A 16,756-nucleotide genomic window follows, 5' to 3' on the forward strand; every position below is an offset into this window, starting at 1 on the left:
ACATGTAATCTCAGAGAAGAGACAAGTACCGATCCCATTTAAGACAGGTGAGAAGGGGATGAAGAGATGTTTGAGAGTGCTTGTTGCTGTTGTAGGTTTGGTTCCCAGCACCCACACGGTAGTGCATAGCCATCTGTAACTCCAGTTCCAAGGAATCCAATGCCTTCTTCTGATCTCCGTGGGTACTTGTAGGAAGACACTCATATATAAAGAAGAAAAAAAAATCTTAAAAAGTTGAGGAACATATTCCAGAGAAGTGGCATTTAGGCTAGAACTCAGAACAGAAGAGCAAGATCTGTGCCGTGGACACACATGTTCAGGAGCAGACATAAATCTGGAAGTGAGTGTGGTTGCTTGCACCTGTAACAGCACTCAGGAAGTGGAAACAGGAGGAGCAGCATGAGTTCAAGGCTAGCCTGGCTTAGGGGATGAGCTGCTGTCACAAACAAATCACCACCAACGACCACTGAAAAATTAGGTAACGTGGTCCTTTAAGCTAGAGAGCACAGTAATTAAGATTATGAAAAATGGTGTGCTCTTTATGCTGATATGGAGAAGATCTGTTTTGCTAATATGGTGTGTTATATTTGTTTATTTTAAAATAATAAACCAACTACAAATTCTTGGAGCTAGCTGCTGCTGGTTATAGTATATCATGTCTTACATATTGCAAGAAGGAATGCAAGATTAGGAAGAGTTAGCTATATGACACTGGCAGCCTCTAGGATAACCAGATTTGGAGAGAAAGAATGTAAAACACATACAAGGTGAACCAGGGCCCAGGCTCCTCAGTACGTGATTGTCAGCACTGTTGACATAGAAAGAGGAAATGAAAGAGTACAGTGTGGTGGAGTTGTCACATGACCTAGGCTTCAGCTGAGATCATAGGTTTAGAATTAGAAAACAAGTAATAGATCATTTTCCTGTCTTTTCTCTTTTTAAATTCTTCATCGAGGGTGCATGTATTCTCTTTATAAAATCTTAAAGCGTGGAGAAGTATATGAAATAGAAAATAATAGTTTGAGTTGGGGGGATGTAGCTAAGTTGATAAAATGCTGGCCGAGTTCTCATGAAACTGTGGATTTGATCCCAAACACTGAACAAAATTGAGTGTGGTAGCATGTCCTGTAATTCCAGCACTCTGGTGGCAGGCTGATTAGATCTTCAAAGTCTACTACATAGTGAGATCAAGGCCAGCCTGGACTACATTGAGACCCCATCCCCAAATAAACAAACATCAACAAGCAAGAAATAGTGCAGTTGTTAATTGTAGGTTACATACACTTAATATTTGGACCAGTTCTGCTAAATGTCCCTTCACAGCAGTGTTGGACCAATTTATATTCCTGGCAACAATATTTGAGAGTAGCAAGTCTCCATATCCTTACCAGCTGCTTCTAATTCTTGAGTTTTATTGAGTTTCCTAGGCAAAGTAGATAAACCAGGATAGGTGAACCAGTCAATAAAACGAAATGCTACTGGTGTTTCCTGCCACAAAATGAGCTCAGACTCGGTTTTTTCACCAGCTAAAAGGTTTCTCTAAGTTGTAGCGTTGTAAGTTTACATTTGTGGCGCACAAAGAACATGTTTGTAGACAGAACTGCTCAGACCTCACCATGTGTGGCACATCAGAGTCTTCTTATGCTGGGAAATGCTAGGTAGCTTTTAGCTTTTTTAGCACTGTAATTGGGGCCCATTCTAAATATGGTAGAGTCACTAACAAAATCTACAAAATTGAAAAAAAAAGTTACATTTATTAGATCATGCTTGGGACAATTGCTTATAGTATGAGAACAGACTGGGAAAGCAGAGATTCATTTTGTGCAACCTCTGGTCTACCTTCAGTGACGTTTTCTTTTTGTTTTGGCTAAAGGAGAATTGAATTTATATTTTTAATTTTCCGCTAGAGAGCGACCCTAAGGCCTGACAGGCAGGTACTCTACCACTGAGCATGCGTTTCCCATGACTCAAGATAGCTAGCCAAGCCGCAGAACGCAGAACGTTTCTACGTTTTAGCTGCACTCGGTCAACTAGCGCCGCCCAGAGGTTAAGCGCAAAGCCGAACTCGAGCGGAAGTGACGCAGCGGAAGCCCGTCGGGCAGCTCAGCCCGCCCCCGCCTGTGCCCCGCCCCCGCGGCGCTAGCGGAGCCAAGATGGCGACCGAGCTGGAATACGAGTCTGTGCTGTGTGTGAAGCCTGACGTCAGCGTCTACCGGATTCCGCCGCGGGCCTCGAACCGCGGCTACAGGTACTGAGCCGGGTCTGCGCCCGCCGGGGGGGACGGGTGTGTCCTTGGGCAGCACGCTTGGGCCCGCGCCGTTGCCTCCGAGCGGTCTCCTGCCTAGCCTGCCAGCTAGGCTGCCAGCGTCTCTCCCCACTTGTCTGTTTTGCTGGAACTGTTATTTTGTTTTACGTTCTTGCTGCCTTCATGCATCACTCCACCTGTCCTCCCCACCCCCCTTGGGACATCGTCTGCTCGTCGTCATCCATTCATGCCTGCTCCATCTGTTACACTTCCTGCGACCTTTGGCTTGTAATCCTCCACGCGCGTGTGCACACGCACACAGCACGCGCTCGCTCCTGCTCTCCTCCACCCCCCCCCCCCTTCTGATACTCCCAGCTCACGCAGTGATGATGACCGCTGTTTGTATGATATAAGGATCTAATTTAATTTACACTGTTGCCATTCTCGCCAAGTGTCATCCTCATTCACCGTTCGGATTTTCCTTGAGGTTTTGTGTGCGTGTGCGCGTGGGCTCTTGTGCGCGTTTGTGTGTGGGGTAAACGTTAAGATCCTGTTTTCCAATGATTAGCCATTGCGTTTCTTTTCATTTTGTGTGTGTGCGTGTGTCCACATTATAGCTTTTGATTATGTAGGGATTCCTGCCATCCTTCCTCCTGGTCATCTCTCCTATAGCTTTTTCAGAGTCAGGGGGGCATTTTTGCCTCATAGGGCCTGACACCCCTGTAATCCCGTGACTGAGGGTTTGAGGATGTAGGATGCTAATGGGGTTCAAAGAGAATTCATTGGGATTTTGTTGAAAACTGTTGAGTCTGTGCCCTGGATGGTAAATAGCTTTATAATTTATGAACCAATCTCTTCACTTCTCCAGGTCTTAGTTCTCTCATTTGTAAAGTAGGAAAAGTAATGTATCCTGTGCACGTATGTACTTCACAGGGTTTTGTTTCTTTTTCTTTGCTTTTTTTCTTTTCTCTTTCTCTCTGTTTTTGAGGCAGGATTTCTCTGAGTAGCCCTGGCTGCCCTGCAGCTCACTTTGTAGACCAGGCTGGCCTCAAACTCATCTGTCTGCCTCTGCCTCCCAAGTGCTGGGATAAACGCCACGCGCCACTGCCCAGCAACAGGGTTTTGTTTTCTTCATGATGTATTTATTTTATATATATGTATGGGTGTTTTGCCTGTATGTATGTATATATCTATATACCTTGTACTCATGGAGGTCAAAAGATTGCATCAGATTTCCTGGAACTGGAGTCATGGATGTTTATGAGCCACTACATGGGTGCTGGCAACTGAACCCTGATTGCCAGAGCAAGAGCAACAAGTGTTCTTAACCACGGAGCCATTCCCCAGCTCCCTCTCAGGGTCTCTCTCTCTTTCTCTCTCTTTCCTGACTGATTTACCATCATGGCTTTTCTCTTGGTGCTGGAAAGTTTTCTTCTCCACAGCTCCATTTGCTTCTTCCCCAGAGGTTCATTCATCAATAATCAGTAGTTGTGTTTGCAGACCTATGGGCCCATGGGTTGTATCCTTTGGCAGAGGTAGTTTTCAAGGCGCCGTCACTGAGACTTGACATGCTTCTTGATGGTAGTCACAGGTACTGTATCATGACCCCATCATACACATTGCCATCTGTGAGACGCTCTATCTGACCCATTTTGGTTTAGGGCAGCTCTGTGTGACCGTCCACAGCATTTTAGGCTTGCTTCCATCGCTGCTCTAATGGGTGGTTTAGTTTTCTGTTCTCCAACTTGAAGTCTGTTAAACTTTGCATCTGTGTGAACTAGCAGGACTAGCATAGTGTCTGGCACATAGTAGGTACTCAGGAAATGCTTACTGAAAGAAGAAATTGGGAGTCATCTCTCAGCAGATAAGGCTCTTATAACAGCCGAAAGACCCGAGTTTGATTGCCCCCAATCCAGGTAAAGGGAGAAGAGAAGTAACGTCGCAGACTGTCTTCTGACTGCCACATATGTGCTGTGGCATGCCTGTGCCCACACACATGCAACACCATACACACATGGATTAAAAAAGAAGAAATTGGGAGTATGTAACCAACACAATCACATATGCTAACAATGGCTGTACTGCTAAGTAAACTATCTCATGACTTCCTTTAGGGGTTAAGACTTCCAGAATGGTATCATATTCACTGACGTCCTCAATTTTCCTTTTACGTCAAGCCTTTTACACTCTCCTGCCTCTATCCCCTACCCCCGTACCCCACCCCTAGCCCCTGCTCCCCCACAGTCTCCTTTACTTCCTAGTTTATTCACAGCCTTTATCCTCTCAAAGGACACTACATTGTCCCATCAAAGCAGTTTCTTCATTTTTCTTTTTCCCCTTTATCTTTCTGTTTCCTATGCATATTTTGACATTTCTTATTATCTAAACATTCTGTCATTTCTTTTTCTTTGTTTTGTTTTATTTTTAGAGACAGGGTTTCTCTGTGGCTTTGGAGCCTGTCCTGGAACTAGCTCTTGTGGACCAGGCTGGCCTTCAAGTCACAGAGATCCCTCTGCCTCCCTAGTGCTGGGATTGAAGGCGTGCGCCACTGCCGCCTGGCCTTATTACTTTTATAGAACAGTGACTGAAAACAGAAAAATGAAATTCAAAGCTGGGAGTGGTGATATACATGTGTAATCCCAGCCCTTGAGGGGTAGAGGCACATGGGTCAGGAGTTTAAGGCTGTCCTTGGCTATAGGAGACTCACTCTGTTTTAATATCCGAAACAAAAACAAAACAGGTCTAGAGAAAAGACTCAGCGCTTAAGAGCTTTCTTTCTCTGTAGAGGACCTAGGTTCAGTTCCCAGCACATACAGTGGGCGGCTCAAAACTGCTTGTAACTCTGGTTCAGGGGATCTGAAACCTTCTGGCCTTCAGTCACCTGTACATAAAGAAAAAAAAAACCCAAACTTTTTACACCCCTCCCCCGAAAAAACCCACCACAAGTCAAAGTGAGTTTAACTTTATTTTGTGGGAAAGTCACATCTTGAACTTTGAAGATGAACATACTGATACTTAGCATTCAAGACGTGCTCACCTGGTTGTCATAAGAATGTGTGTAACATATGCGTGTAATGTATGTAATGGCATGGAGAAGACGCGTGATGGTTATTACCTTTCGTCATTCCCTCTCCTTTATAAATGCATTTTGATTGCTAAGGTAAATGAAAAACTGTGAGATTAGTTGTACTTATGTTTTACACAGGTTCTCCCAGTGAAATCCTCTGGCTCCAAACTCCCAGAGATTTGCCTGCCTCTGCCTCTCAGTTGGTGGGACTTAAGGCTTTTGTCCACACCTGGCCTATGAGGTTTGCGTATAGTATTGTTAGGAGACCAGCAGAACCAAGAATTCTTTAGGGATTTTAGAGAGGGAGAGGAATTAAGGATCAAAGATGAAGGAAATTGCTGGCGTGTATCTGTTTATTTATTGAGAATTTGTTAACTATTTAAAGGTACTATATATACAAGATAAAATTACAAGGTACCTGTCCAAAGAAATACATCTAATATGCTTGTTCCTAATATTTCCCGTTTATTTTATTTCTGACTGTCAGTGATATGACTGCAAAAATAATGATTTATTGAAAAAATTAATAGGAGCAAGCAAGATAGCTCAGTGGGTAAAGGTTCTCGTTGGCAAGCCTGATGACCCGAGTCTGATTCCTGGGACCCACGTGACAGGAGGCGAGAAGACTCGTGCAAATTGTCATCTAGTTTCCACTGCATTTCATGGCGTGTGTACACCTCCACCCCAAACAAACAGACAAACAAGAAAGCAAGGAAATGTAATTTTTAAAAAAGTGAACCCATGAGGACTTGTGGGATGTTCTAATCTGGATCCGACTCGGTGCTTAAGATTATCTTTGAAGGTAGAGCATCAAGGGATGACAGTGCTGACCTTTCAGTCCTGCTCAGAAGCTCTGCTGGGCTGGGGTCGTATGGTGGAGCGCTTACCTAACAAACTGAATCCTGGGTTTGATCCTTAACGCTGCAGTGATAATCCTCTAGTTTTTGTTAAGTTTTCCTTTTAACTTACTGTCTTACTAAACTTTCTCTTGTTCAGATATATGGTGTTCTGTCTTTTTTTCTTGTTTTATTTTGAGACAACGCTTTAGTTTTGTAGCTCAGGCAAGCCTCACACTCCTTGAGGTCACACTATTCCTGCTTTTAATTCCTCAAGGACGTTAGGCAGCGCACCATCCTTTTCAGTCTTCGGGTTCATAAGAGATAAATTATTAACATATTTCCCCTTTTCCACACCCTTAACAAAACATACCTGAATTCAGTGTTTTGTAGTCTTGGTTATAAGTAACATGTTATATTTTACATATAAACACATATAAATGATAACAAGTGTCGCTTGGGCTTTCAGATGGTTGGTAAACAGTGATTTACCTTGCAGATGTCTTTCCTGAACTGTGCTCTCATATACCCAGCTGTCTGCTCCTATACATCTCAGTGAAGCATATTGAAAATGCTAACTCCATTGGCCCAGAAGGGTCCACAAATAGCCTTCCTTATTTTAGTCATGTGGCCTGTTTGCTCAGGCAGGACAGTTTGGAGTTCTCCTCTACTTCTCTTTGTCCTGGTCCCCACACCTAAATTAGCTTCAGAAACTGCCCTTGCCTTTACAGCTGGTGGCTTCGGCTCCCGTCTCTCCCAGGCCCTCTCTGACTCATTGCAGCGTTCTTAACTAATTGCCTGCTTCAGCTGTCACAGCCCCACATCTCTTTCCCACACAGCAGACAAAGTAATCCCTGTAGGATCCCAAGAGGACTGGGTCACATATCTGTCTAGAACCTGGAGCTAATTTTCACTCAGTGTAAGAGTTGTAGTGCTTCTGATGGCTTGCAAGGTCCTGTATGGTTTGGCTTCTTTTTCTTCTCCCAGCAAGCATGTTTTCACCTTTCAGCACCTTTGCCTGAGCCCTGTGCGCACAGTGTTTCCCCTCAGGCACCCAGAGGGAACCTTCACCTATCCTACCTTTTTTAAGTGTCTCCTGAGCCACAGGCTTTGGAACAGGATTCAGTGTCAGGCCTGAACTCCTTGCTATGGAGCAGGCCTCAGATCCAATCTAAAAGCAGGTGGTTGTCTCCATGACCTATGTGCCACCTCTTAGTCCACATTTTTGCCCAGCATTTAACCTTCTTGGTGAGGCTACCAGGACTCCTCCTTTTTGATGGTGTTGGGAGTTGAACCCAGGACTTGGTGCATACTAAACAAGACTTGACCTCTGAGCTTTGTTCTCAGCTTCCTGTTCACTCTCTTGAATCCTGTAACCTGTCTCCATTGTCCTCCTAGGCTTTCTTATCTGCCTCTACGTTTCTTTCTCACCTTAACCTAAGATACTTATAGTATTATTTATTATGTTTCCTTTTTGTTGTTTGCCTTCTGTTCAAATGCAACTTTCTGAGGGGAAGAAGGTTTATTTGCTGTTATATTCTGCTGTTATATAGCCCCCCCCCCCCCCACTTAGTAAGTACCCTGTAAACACTGGTTGAAATCAATGAAAGATTATATGGTTAGTGATTTCGGAAGCTTCTGTTACTCAGACTATTTCATCTAGCAGATGGACCTTATTGTTCCCTGAGTAATGAAGCACCATTGGATAGAAAGTCATCTCTAGGTAGGAGAGTAGCATCATAAGAGAAACTGTATTTTTAGAATTTTTTTTTGAGATGGGCTTACTATGTAGAATAGGGTGGCCCTGAATCACAGAGGTCTGCCTGCCTCTGCTTCTTGAGTGCTGGGTTTAAAAGCATACACCTTGAAACCCAGCTTAATTTTTATTCTGGTGTTGGGGATCAAATTAAGGGTTTCATAGTGACCAAAGCAAGACTGGAAACCAGCTGGGCAGATTTCAGACTCTGCATTTCCATGTCTGATGGAAAATGCTCAAAACGCTCTTCATATCTCCAACTCAGTTCAGCATTGTTGACTGCAACACACTTTGTTCTCTTGGGCTGGCTCCAGTCCCTGTTAGCAGCTTTCTTCGGCAGGTGTCCCACGACTCTCCATCTCTCATCTTGGGTTCTCTAGGGCAATCACAGCTTCATGTAATGGCCTCTGTACTAGGTCTCCATTCAGTGACACCCTCATACATTCCTGGCCTGAGCGGCTTTCCTTAGGCATGGAGGCCAATTCCATGGCCCTGTTCTTCTATCCTTAACTCCAGAACCATGTGACTGAAGTAACCAAGTTCTGCTTTCTTTTCTGTCCTTCACTAAGCATGGCTGTCTTGAAACTCGCTCAGACTCAGGGATCTGCCAACCTTTGCCTTTCTAGTGCTGGGATTAAACGTGTTCCCTTGTAGAAGGAGCAGCGGGCTGCGTTTCTGCTGCCTGGCTAGCTTATGCCCTAAAATAACACACAAATAGTATTCATTTAAACACTGCTTGGCTCATTAGTTCCAGCCTCTTATTGGCTAATTCTCACATCTTGCTTTAACCCATATTTAGTAATCTGTGTAGCACCACAAGGTGGTGGCTTACTGGGAAAGATCTTAACTTGCATCCATCTCAGAGAGGAGAGCTATGGCATCTGCCTCACTTCCCTTCTTCCCAGCATTCTGTTCTGTCTTCCCCGCCTACCTATATTCTGACCTATCAGGCCAAGCAGTTTTCTTTATTAATTAACTAATGAAAGCAATAGATAGATAGAAGACCCACCTACATCAGTTCCCCACCACTCCTGGCTCTAAGCTTTTCTTCAGTTCCTTTTCACAAGCTGGGAATTTAGCTGGGTGGGATCTTGCCCTGAGATCACCATGCCTATATTCCATTTCTTAATCCATTTATCTCCTTGAACACAAGACTTAGCTCCATTCTACTTCCTGGGGCTTATTTTCCGCCTCAAAATTTACATTTTGTTATTTACCCTGGTCAGCTTGCTTCTTTTTATTATAAATCTTTATAAGCATGAAAACTAGTAACCGCACAACAGAGTCTATACGAGGCTGTTTTGAGATTTCTTCTGTCAGCGGAATTAATCCGAAATTCTTCACTTTAGCCTCAGGCAGATTCTTTGGACAAGGGCAAAAGGCAGCAACTTTCTTCACCAAAATATCACAAGAACAATTTCTAGACAACATACTAAAATTCTCCTCCTCTGAAGGCTCCTCTTGAGTGAGCCTCCAACAGTTCAAATCACTCTTGGGACCTCTGTCTTCCATGCCTATACTAATACGGCTCATTAAGCAGTATTAAGGCACTCCACTGCTTTCCAAACCCAAAGTACCAAAGTCAGGCCAATCACAGCAGTGTCCCAGTCTCTGTGGTACCAACTCCTGCCTTAGTTAGGGTTTATATTGCTGTGAAGAGACACCGTGACCATGGCAACTCTTATAAAGAAAACATTTAATTGAGGTGATTTGCTTACAGTTTCAGAGGTTTAGTTCATTATCATTGTGGTGGGGAGCATGACAGCATTCAGGTAGACCTGGTTACTGGAGAGGGAGCTGAGAGTCCTACATCTTACAGGTAGCAGGAAGTTGACTGAGACACGGGGTGGTATCCTGAATATAGGACACCTCAATGCCTGCCCTACAGAGACACACTTCCTCCAACAAGGCCATACCTAGTTCAACAAAGCCATATCTCTTAATAGTGTCTCCCTGTGAGATTATGGGGGCCAGTTACATTCAAACTACCACAGGGTTTCTCTGGCTAATCCTGGAAATTGATTTATAGACCAGTGTGGTCTTGAACTCACAGAGATTCACCTGTGCTGGGATTAAAGGCCTGTACCACCAGGCCTGCATTAGACAGTAACCACCAGGCCTGCATTAGACAGTAGAACATGAGGCCTCAGGTTAAGGGAGCTTGAGTCATTTCTCATGATTATTTAATTGACAGAAAGAATAGGCCCTCTAGCACAGGAAAACAGTGAAACCTCAGCACCCAAAAGGCAGAGGCGGGTGGGTTTCTGAATTCAAGGCCAGCCTGATCTACAGAGTGAGTTTCAGAATAGCCAGAGCTACACAGGAAACTAAAACAAACAAACAAACAACAACAACAACAACAAAACAAAGAATTGCCTTTTTCCTTTCACAGGGCGTCTGACTGGAAGTTAGACCAGCCTGATTGGACTGGTCGCCTCCGCATTACTTCAAAAGGGAAGATCGCCTACATCAAACTGGAAGATAAAGTTTCAGGTAAGCGCTGGGCGCCCTCAAACTGGGAGTGCTGGGCTGCTGTGCTTTTGTCAGTGACCGCAAATTGGGACTGGCATGGAGTTAATCGGAGTTAGCATTTCTGCTGCTGCTCAAGGAGCTCTCTTTCTTGCTGTTAGGGGAGCTCTTTGCTCAGGCGCCAGTAGAACAGTACCCTGGTATTGCTGTGGAGACAGTGACAGACTCCAGCCGCTACTTTGTGATCAGGATCCAGGATGGTACCGGTAAGGGCGCTGGGGTTTTCAGTGGGGTCAGGTCAGGAAATCGTGAGCACACGCTAATGAAATTGTGTCCCTTTACAGCTCTCGTCCTTTGGTACCTTTTCTTCCCTCATCAAAGTTACTATGGTTATCAGAGGAAAGACTAACATTTTATAGATGTGAGCATCAGTTCAATTGAGTTTAAGTTAAATTAATCACAACGCATATTTAGCAATAGAGAACATGTTATAATTGCTGTGGTGGCTTTTGATGGGGTTGTCTTGGATTTGAAGGGCAGTAGTTCTCAGCCCTCCCTCCCTCCCTCCCTCCCTCCCTCCCTCCCTCCCTCCCTCCCTGTCTATTTAGAGTCATTATGTAGGGCAGTAGTTCTCAGCCATTCATATTTATTTATTTATTTACTCACCCACTCACTTACTATTACCTTGCAGTGTATGCCAGACTGGCCTTGAATTGAGAGATTGGCCCACCTTTGCAGGGATTAAATATGGGTACCACCCACCATGCCCTGTCCCTTCATACTTTTTAATAGGTTGGCAATCAAAGACAATGAATACTTTTGGCTTTGTTGGTCAAGCTGTAACTGCTGCTCCCAGTTTGGTGGTTGCAGGGTGAAGTAGCCGCAGACATATCTTTCGGAGTCGATGTGGCTGTATTTCAGTGTAACTTCTTGTTCAGGCTTATGCTGTAAAAGTCTTACCTTTCGGCTGTGTGTTATCGCTGAGCAGATTTTAGCAGTTTGTGTGACATGATAGGCAGAAGTTGCCATAAGGAAGACGTTTTCTGAAATTCCTCCTTTTCACAGGCCGAAGTGCGTTTATTGGCATTGGCTTCACAGATCGGGGGGATGCCTTCGACTTCAATGTTTCGCTGCAAGATCACTTCAAGTGAGTGAAGCTTGTCCTTAGACTTCAGGGTAAATAATTATGGGGTGTGTGGGGGGGTGGTGGCTGGGTGCTGCTGCTGACCAGGTGGTCCTCTTGTCTGTCTTTACCTTTTCCCCGTGCTTGTTCCCGTCTTTCCGTGAGCATGTAATATATCTTGGATCCTTGTGCGGTGGTTTGTGTTGATGCTCATTCATAACTGTGGGGAGTTTGCCCTTGCTTTTAGAACGGTGGTGGTGGGGGCACACAGCAGCAGCAGGCCTGTGCATGAATAGGTGTGCCCGTGTGCCCGTTCTGTCAGTTCACAGCCCGTGTGCTCTGTGCGTGCATTTCTTCAGCCCAGCTGGGTTTGGCCTAGCTGTAGTGAGCAGCACTGAGCGCCACATCACTTCCCATCTCTAGGACAGGGTAGCTGTCTTTATTGTTCAGGACTCTGGAATTTAACGCCCAGAGATGGAACCTGCAAGAACATGGTAGCACACATGTCCTGTGGGGCAGTGCCCTGCCGCGGGGCTGCACCTACCATGCATTCTGTGTTGCTCCTCAGTCTGAACCCAGCTGGCCTCTCTGGGATATTTTTTCCCTTTTCTCTCATGTCTTATGGGTCCCCACTTTGGAATTCCAGTTCATCTGAGTGAGATAGAGTCAGATTTGTGTCAGATTCTGCTTCAGGGAATTCCAAACTGAGATAAATTATTTCCCCAAAGGTGGGTAAAGCAGGAAACTGAGATTTCCAAAGAATCTCAGGAGATGGATAATCGTCCCAAGTTGGATTTAGGCTTCAAGGAAGGACAGACCATCAAGTTGAGTATTGGGGTAAGTGTGATTTCTTTATTTTTATTTTATGCATATGAGTGCTTTCCTGCATATGTGTTCATGCATCATAGCCCAGAAGAGGGTGTTGAATCCTCTGAACTGCAGTTACAGATGGCTGTTAGCTGCTCTGGATGCTGTGGTGGTGCTGGGATTCAAACCTGTGTCTTCTGGAATAGCAGCCAGTGCTCTTTACTGCTGAGCCATCTCTCCAACCCTTGTTTTCTTTTGGGAGACAAAGTATCACTGTATAGCCCTGGTTGGCCTGAAACTTGCTGTGTAGCTCAGGCTAGCCTTGAATTCACATATTTGCCTGCTTCTGCTACCAGAGTGCCGGGACTAAGGTTGTCTGCTGACTCAGTACCAGCTTTGTTTTCAAAATCATTTTCCTATTATTCTTTAGGTCAGTGATCTCTCTTTCCTCTCTCTCTTTCTCTCTCCCTCTCTTTCAGAACATTACAACCAAGAAAGGAGGTGCTTCTAAGCCCCGGGCCACAGGGACTGGAGGCCTGAGCTTACTCCCACCTCCACCTGGAGGCAAAATCACTATTCCCCCACCATCCTCAGTTGCCATCAGCAACCACGTCACCCCACCACCTATTCCAAAATCTAACCATGGAGGTAGTGATGCAGGTAAATCTGATATAACTTCGAAAGTAACTTACTGAGTAAGGCAGTAATCCAATTATCCTTTTTTGTTTGTTTGTTTTTCTTTTTTCTTTTTTGTTTTTGGTTTCTCAAGACAGGATCTCTGTGTAAGTCCTGATGTCCTAGAGCTCACTCTGTAGATCAAGCTATCCTCACACTCAGAGATCTGCCTGCCCCTTCCTCCCAAGTGCTGGGATCAACTTAGTCATCAAAGCTTAAAAACTTGTGACTATAAAGCTGAAGATTAATTTTTTAATGAAACTTTATTTTGAGAATTAGAGATTCATACACAGTTATAAGAACTAATGAAAGGAAGTAGGTGTGATGGTACACACCTCAAATCCCAGCCCTTTGGAGGTAGAAGCAGATCTATGATTCAGAATGACATACTTCCATGTCAGCCTGAACTATTGGGACTTTGTCTCAAATTAAAAAAAGAGAGAGAGAGAGAGAAAGAAAGAAAAGAATCTTGTATGCTCTTTGTTCAGTATCCCTCACCATATCATCTTATAAAACTTGCTTTGATTGTCACAATCAGGGAATTGACATTATCTAATCTTATCAAGTTTCTCATTCTGTGTGCGTGTGTGCATAGGCCGGTGCCTGTGGTCTTGTGCAGCTTTGCCCTGTATAGGTTCATGGATCTGTTGTGATGGTTAGGCTGCAGAACAAGTCTGTATCACTTTGTCTTTTACTTTAAAAGATTTTAAATTTATTTATTTATTTATTTTAAAATATTTATTTATTTATTATGTATACAATATTCTGTCTGTGTGTATGTCTGCAGGCCAGAAGAGGGCACCAGACCTCATTACAGATGGTTGTGAGCCACCATGTGGTTGCCAGGAATCGAACTCAGGACCTTTAGAAGAGCAGGCAATGCTCTTAACCACTGAGCCATCTCTCCAGCCCCAAGATTTTAAATTTATTAATATTAGGGTTTTTTTTTTATTTTTTGAGACGAGGTTTCTTGTGTAGCCTTGGTATCCTGAAATTCACTCTGTAGACCAGGCTGGCCTCTAACTCAGAAATTCTCCTGCTGCCTTCTGAGTGCTGGGATTAAAGGTGTGTGTCACCACCATTCAGCTAAGATTTATTATTTTTAAAGTGAGCGCAGGTGCCTCAGAGGCATTGGGCCCGTGGAGCTGGAGTTAGAGATGGTTGTGAGCCATCTTTGGGGCTGGGAATAGAACTTGGGTCCTCTGGAAGAGCAACACTTAAGTGAGAGAGTACTCTTAACCAGTGAGCCATTTCTCTAGCCTCACTGTTAGGATCTTTGGTGTCACCCTTTTATAACCATACCCCTGTGAGCCTTCCTTCTCCCATCCCTGACTCTTGGCAATCTCTCATCTGCTTTGGGTTTATATAAAGTTTGTGTTTTAGGAGTGTGAGGTAAGTGGAGTCATACAGTATGTAAACTTTTGGGGATTGGCTATTTTCACTTAGTGTGTGTAAGTCTCTAGAGATGTACCCCCAAGTTGTCCTATATGTCGAGTTTTTTCCTTTTTATTGCTGAGAATGTTTTTACTGCAGTGTTTTTAGCCATCACCTAAGAGCATCTGAACGGTCTCTAGTGTGAGCGATTATAAAAAAAAGTTGCTGTGACCTTTGAGTATAGGTTTCACTGTGAACATATGATTAAACCACCCCCTGTTCAGATATCCTTCGGGTGTAGGTTTCCCTGAGAACATATGATTAAACCACCCCTTCTGTTCAGATATCCTTTTAGATTTGGATTCCCCTGCTCCTGTCATGACTTCAGCACCAGCGCCAGTTTCTACAAGCAGTGACTTGTGGGGAGACTTCAGCACTGCATCCAGGTAACGGGCACAGTGCACCCAACAGCCTCTCCCTTAGGGTGTAGGCCAGTGTGGTTCTCAGCCTTTCAAATGCAGTTTCTCAGGTTGTGGTGACCCCCAACCATAAAATTATTTTCATTGCTACTTCATGACTGTAATTTTGCTACTGCTAGGAAGCATATGTAAACATCCACTCTGTGACCCCTGTGAAGGTGTTGTTCAGCCCCCATAGGGGTCGTGACGCACAGGTTGAGAATGATGCTGTAGAGGAATATGTAGTCAGGGAAGCAAATGCCATCATGTGGGATTCAGTACGAGTTCCCGGGAGGAACTTGGGAAGTGGAGTTCATGTGAAGAGCTCTTTCAGACTTTCTCATGTAGTGTCTTGGCGACTCGGAAGTGACTGGACTCTCATACTGATGTGCTCTCTTGGCTTCTGTCTTTTCCCCTGTCCTGCAGCTCTGTTCCGAACCAGGCGCCACAGCCGTCCAACTGGGTCCAGTTCTGAGTATCATTGGCAAGATGTTAAGGACACACTTGAAGAATAAATGACCTGGAGGGCACCGTTCTATGAGGGAGTTGAGGGACCGCTTCATTTCCCAGAACCAAAATCAGTCGACAATCTTTTCCATAGCTTCTCTGTTGCTTTCAGGCTGGATTATTTTGTTACCTCTGTGTTACTTGCTGTATAAGCCAGGAGACCAACTGCTGTTTCCTGCTCACAACTGAGGCAGGGGAGTAGTGGAAATTATCACACTGACCGACTGTGCAGAGTTCAGAAAGCCACCTGTGAGAATAAGAGTGACCTCTGACATATGTAAATTCTTGAACTTATTTCAGAATCATCTCATGATTCCTGTGTATCTGTTTGTGATGCCCTAGTTAGCAGTTTCAGGAGAGACAATGCCTGTAATGGTCTTTCTCGTAACCCGAGACTATAAATGGGCAGACTGGCCTCCACACTTAACCATGTTAGGATTTTCATGAGAGTAGGTTTGTGGAAAGCCGTATCCGGCTCTCTTCTGTAAGGCCTCCTTCAGGCTTACCCTATTCAGTGAGCATCCGGTGAGCCGCAGCACCACCACCGCCTTGTGTGTTTACGTCTTTTCCTCTGATGAAAGGCTCGGGTTGGTGGCGCCCCACGGTTTTCTGCATGTTGGATAGTGCAGCATCTTTGACGGTGGCTGTTTCTGAGATGAAGGAGATGGAGGCTGTGCTTTCCAAGTTGTAGTCTGCAGAGGCGTTTCTGCTGCATTTGAAGCATAGCATTAACTTTATTCACCCCATGTTTGACCTAAGGTAAGCATTTTAACGTGATGTGTAGAGCAGAGAGGGGGAAGCACTTAGCTCTCATGCAGTACCACATGCCTTGCTGCCTGGTCTGGAGCCTTGTCGTTAGCATTTCCTTTAGTCCACTTAGCTGGTCCATGAAAGCTGCTATTAGATTATTGTCAGTGTGAAGGAGGCTGCGCCACAGCTTTATCTGTGACAGCCTCTGCCCCAGACTTTGATCCCCAGCTAGGATATCTTAAGCAAGTTTCCGTCCTATCACTTCCCCGTCCTCTGCCCACCATTCCTTTTACAATACTGTGAAGAGGGTCCTGTTCAGGTCAGTGGGTGCTGTCCGTTTGTGTGCTGGGCAGTTTGAGGATGAGGGTGGGATGGGAGGATTTACCTTCTGGGAGCACTGTTTGGATATGTACATTCTGGCTGAAGAGGGTTCTTACATTTAACTTCAAACACATTATTTCCTCTGGATATTTTTCTTAGCTTTTTCAGACTTGGGGTCCATTTGTTTGCATTGCCATCCCCTTTCCAGGCAGCTCTCTTTTCGCAGAGCCATGGCAGGACAATTAAGGTTCCAATAAGAACACTAAGAGGAAAATATAGAAAATATAGTGACTATTGGGAAACCTATTTTCTCAATCTTCCTCCATTTTGTGTTATTTGTATTCTTAAGATGATACTATATTATGTAT

At 44.6% G+C, this 16,756-nt stretch overlaps 1 protein-coding gene across 1 annotated transcript; it reads left to right on the plus strand.

Annotated features, from left to right (window-relative positions):
- The first annotated feature begins 2,123 nt into the window (after window positions 1–2,123).
- On the plus strand, window positions 2,124–16,117 carry Necap1 (NECAP endocytosis associated 1). The gene is made up of 8 exons (XM_041643584.1): window positions 2,124–2,248; window positions 10,297–10,397; window positions 10,535–10,639; window positions 11,439–11,520; window positions 12,225–12,333; window positions 12,783–12,963; window positions 14,696–14,798; window positions 15,237–16,117. Exons 1-8 carry the CDS (start codon window positions 2,154–2,156, stop codon window positions 15,283–15,285), a joined length of 825 nt encoding a protein of 274 aa, XP_041499518.1. The 5' UTR covers window positions 2,124–2,153; the 3' UTR covers window positions 15,286–16,117.
- Window positions 16,118–16,756: the final 639 nt, after the last annotated feature.

The sequence above is a fragment of the Microtus oregoni genome, unplaced genomic scaffold (genome assembly GCF_018167655.1).
Source record: "Microtus oregoni isolate MIOR12 unplaced genomic scaffold, Mior012 000002F_ref0000024, whole genome shotgun sequence".
Taxonomy (NCBI): Eukaryota; Metazoa; Chordata; class Mammalia; order Rodentia; family Cricetidae; genus Microtus; species Microtus oregoni.

Coding starts and splice junctions, on each gene's coding strand:
- Necap1 (XM_041643584.1), top strand. CDS start 2,154: ATGGCGACCGAGCTGGAATACGAGTCTGTGCTGTGTGTGAAGCCTGAC. Junction 10,398..10,534: donor ACTGGAAGATAAAGTTTCAG/GTAAGCGCTGGG, acceptor TCTTGCTGTTAG/GGGAGCTCTTTGCTCAGGCG. Junction 11,521..12,224: donor TCGCTGCAAGATCACTTCAA/GTGAGTGAAGCT, acceptor ATTTCCCCAAAG/GTGGGTAAAGCAGGAAACTG.